The 3,639-nt window shown below is 32.4% G+C and overlaps 1 protein-coding gene across 1 annotated transcript in view; it reads left to right on the top strand.

The window, feature by feature from the left end:
- LOC107670021 (exosome complex exonuclease RRP42-like) overlaps positions 1–3,180 on the top strand; it is a 6,119-nt gene extending 2,939 nt beyond the window's left edge. Inside the window, exons 6-8 of the mRNA XM_016462485.1 lie at positions 1,531–1,654; positions 1,762–1,917; positions 2,790–3,180. Of these exons, the coding sequence (XP_016317971.1) occupies positions 1,531–1,654; positions 1,762–1,917; positions 2,790–2,894 (385 nt within the window). The 3' untranslated portion in view covers positions 2,895–3,180. The remainder of the gene's footprint in view (positions 1–1,530; positions 1,655–1,761; positions 1,918–2,789) is intronic.
- Positions 3,181–3,639: the final 459 nt, after the last annotated feature.

Genomic DNA, 3,639 nt, shown 5'->3' with positions numbered 1-3,639 from the left:
ATTTATTTGTACTAAAAAAGTTTAACCATTAAATCATATAAATTCCAAGGATTAATGCATACGATACTGAGATACTCAATTAATAAGACAATATGCAATTTATTTGACAGTTTAGTCCATGTATGTACATAGTGGGAACTGTAATTGACCAGTGCAGGGACTTCAGTGTATAAATATGCAATTTAGCAATGAATATCCATAGATGATGCTTGTTTATACGTTCATGACATGCATTCTAATGTCACATCAGTTTACTCACCATTTTGATAGTAAATGAGTATGAAATGCTTGACATGTTGTTGCTTTTGTAGCTCAGCAAACGCCACTCCAGAGTTTGAGGGGCGTGGAGGGGAGGAGCTGGGGGTGGAGCTTAGTAACACACTCTGTAAAGTGTTCAACAACAGACACAGCTTGGACCTGCGTTCCCTCTGCATCTGCCCGGGAGAGAACTGCTGGGTGCTGTATGTGGACGTGTTGGTGAGTGACTCGCATATCTGTCCAGAAGAGGGTGATAACAGCATCCTCATATTCACTTCTCAGGAAGAGAATGTTGAATTAAATATTTTCCTTAAATACTATGAAATATTTTGCTATCTATATGCTGTTAATTTATCATTCATTTAAATGCGTAATTATGTGTGCAGCTTCTGCAGTGTGACGGAAACCTGTTTGATGCCATATCCATCGCAATAAAAGCTGCTCTGTTTAATACACGGTAAGTAACAGTGTGTTTTTTCCCATCAAAGCTGTAAAGTTTCCATAAGGAAATGTTAAAACTGTGGCAGGTTGTGTTATTATACTATTATTTTATATACTGATATAGTATTTATTATTATTTAGCTTTTATTTGTGTACTTTCGGATTATTATTATTTTTATTTTTTTTAGGCATTTTTGTTTTAGGCATTTTAGTACTTCCACATGAATTTAAGTAATTTTTTTAGGTTGTAAATGCTTTCATTAAGTACATTAAGGAGCTTTTTTGAAGTTTCTCTTGGGAAAATATTAGAAATGTTCATACATTTTTAATTTGAATATAATAGTTATTTTTATATATTTATTTATTTGATTTTTTTTGTTTGTAAAAATAATGTTGTTAAATGATTGTATAAAATTCATTTAGGTATTGCTGTTGAGACTATTTTAAATCGTATTATTTTTCATTTTAGTATATAGCCTTTAATGCTGTTATAGTGTAAAATTAAAAATAAGTTTACATTTTTTCATCTAATATTTTATTTTTTTTCAGCTTTTTTTTTTTTTTTTTTTTTTTTCTTTTTTTTTACATTAATTTTTAAAAATTGTTTCCAGCCCTGGAAAAGTCAAAGAAGTTTCTGTAATGATTCTTTTTTTTAGTTATACATTACAGTAATTTATAACTACGTTAGTTCTTCTTAAGTGTTTTTCCCATGAAACATATTTAGTATATCATATACATATATATATATATATATATATATATATATATATATATATTGTGGAAACCCCAAATAAGTAATGAGAAATTTATCCGCATCCTTTTCTGAAACAGAATCCCCAAAGTGCACATATCTGAGGATGAGGAGGGTGTGAAGGAGATCGAGCTGTCAGACGACCCTTACGACTGCATGCGGCTCAATGTGAAAAATGTCCCGTGTATCGTAACCCTCTGCAAGGTGCAGCAAAGCCTGGAGCTATTATCCACAATGCACCACTCTCCTCATCTTATGTTCAGTTCTGTGTTTCTGTAGCTTTATAAATCGGTTGTGTGTCTGTGTTTCAGATTGGTCACAGACACGTGGTGGACGCTACACTACAGGAAAAGGCCTGTTCTGTGGCCAGTCTCCTGATTTCAGTCACACATAGAGGAACGGTCACATGTGTCAGGAAAATGGGAGGAGGAAGTCTAGATCCAGAGAGTATCTTTGAAATGACAGAGGTTGGATTTTTTTTTATTTTTTTTTATGGAATGGTTTATTGAACCTTTAGACAAAATATAAAAGAGAAATGTTTACAAAAAAGTTTTTTGTTGAGTATCTTATTTGATACATCAGGCTTTTATTGCTCATATAGTATGATATAGTGAGAATATGTCAAGGAGGAAAAAACATTTTATGCAGAGACACAAGGAAAAATATGGTGCAGTTGCTGATATCTATATGTACAAAAAGAAAAATGAAATTCTGATAGTAAGAACTACTTGCACAAAATGCATATAAATATGAATTGTCATTCTGTATTTCCCAATAATATGTCTTAGTAAGATCATTTAAAATAAACAAATATATATATAGAGAGAGAGAGAGAGAATTAAGTTGTTTCAGTCCATTAAGTGTTCATCTTGAAATATTATTAGAAATATAAAAGTTATTCTTACGTTTACTTTGATTTCACAGCAAAAAGATGTGTACCACAAATGTAAGGGGGACAGTTTTTACAATTATACTAAAAGGCCTTTTACTTACTAAAAAAGTATAAATTATCAATCAGACAACAGAAGGCTTGTAGTAGTTCTTAGTTTTGATCATGTTGGTAATTTAGAGGCCTTAGAAATGTTTGTGAATTAAATATGATTCAGTAGGCTTTATATGGTTACATTTTGGTGCTTTATTAGAGAATTTCATGCAGCTTGTGCTGTTTATATGTCTGTTTATATAGCAGAACAGACAATCTGCGTCTGACTAGTTTAACAACTATAGTTTTTAGTTTTTCACACTTTCATATGAATCCAGGTGTTTTTCATTTGTATAATAAATGGTTGACTCCTGGTTAGGAGTTTATGTTCACTGTTATCGTGTGTTCATGTTATAGGCTGGTAAGCGTGTGGGAAAGGCTCTTCATGTGCCTCTCATGGAGCTGCTGCAGAAAGAAGAAAGTCTTGGCAAGAAACGGCAGAAAGTGGGATTCCTCGGATAGCTTCCTTTTTTTGGACCTTTTTTGTTCTTGTTTTGTTTTGTTTTTTTAAATAAATGAGCTAAATTTTCTACGATGTTTGTTATGTCCTGCTTAAAAATTTAAACTAACAAAGAATCCCGTCTAATGTGAGGTTATATAACATTGCTGTTTTTGTTTTCATTTTGCCAGCTGTGGTTTTAATGACTGAACTCAGACTAGCTTTCAAACTGGTGTGTTTAACAGATGACTGAATGTTAAATGATTCTTCTCTCAATTCAGATATTTTTCTGTAAACATTTGAGCTGTTTGAGAGAAATTTTTATACCTGAATTTTATAAATGAGTAGAACAGAATACTCAGAATCCATAAAGGAATACTTCACAATTTTTTTTTAATAACATAATTTACTCACCCTCAGGCCATCCAAGATGTAGATGAGTTTGTTTCTTCATCAAAACAGATTTGGAGAAATTAACATAACATCTCTTGCTCATCAGTGGATCCTCTGCAGTGAATGGGTGCCGTCAGAATGAGAGTCCAAACAGCTGATAAAAACATCACAATAATCGACGAGTACACATCTACACCACTCCAGTCCATCAATTAATGCATTTTGAAGCGAAAAGCTCTATGTTTGTAATCAATAAATCCATCTTTAAGATGTTTGAACTTAAAGGGGTCATATGATGCAATTTCAAATTTTCCTTTCTCTTTGGAGTGTTACAAGCTGTTCGTGCATAGATAAGATCCCTAAAGTTGCAAAGAC

Source organism: Sinocyclocheilus anshuiensis, unplaced genomic scaffold, assembly GCF_001515605.1.
Source record: "Sinocyclocheilus anshuiensis isolate Anshui unplaced genomic scaffold, SAMN03320099.WGS_v1.1 scaffold160, whole genome shotgun sequence".
Taxonomy (NCBI): Eukaryota; Metazoa; Chordata; class Actinopteri; order Cypriniformes; family Cyprinidae; genus Sinocyclocheilus; species Sinocyclocheilus anshuiensis.
The sequence above is the reverse complement of the archived record's forward strand: the minus strand, read 5'-3'. Positions and strand labels throughout refer to the sequence as shown.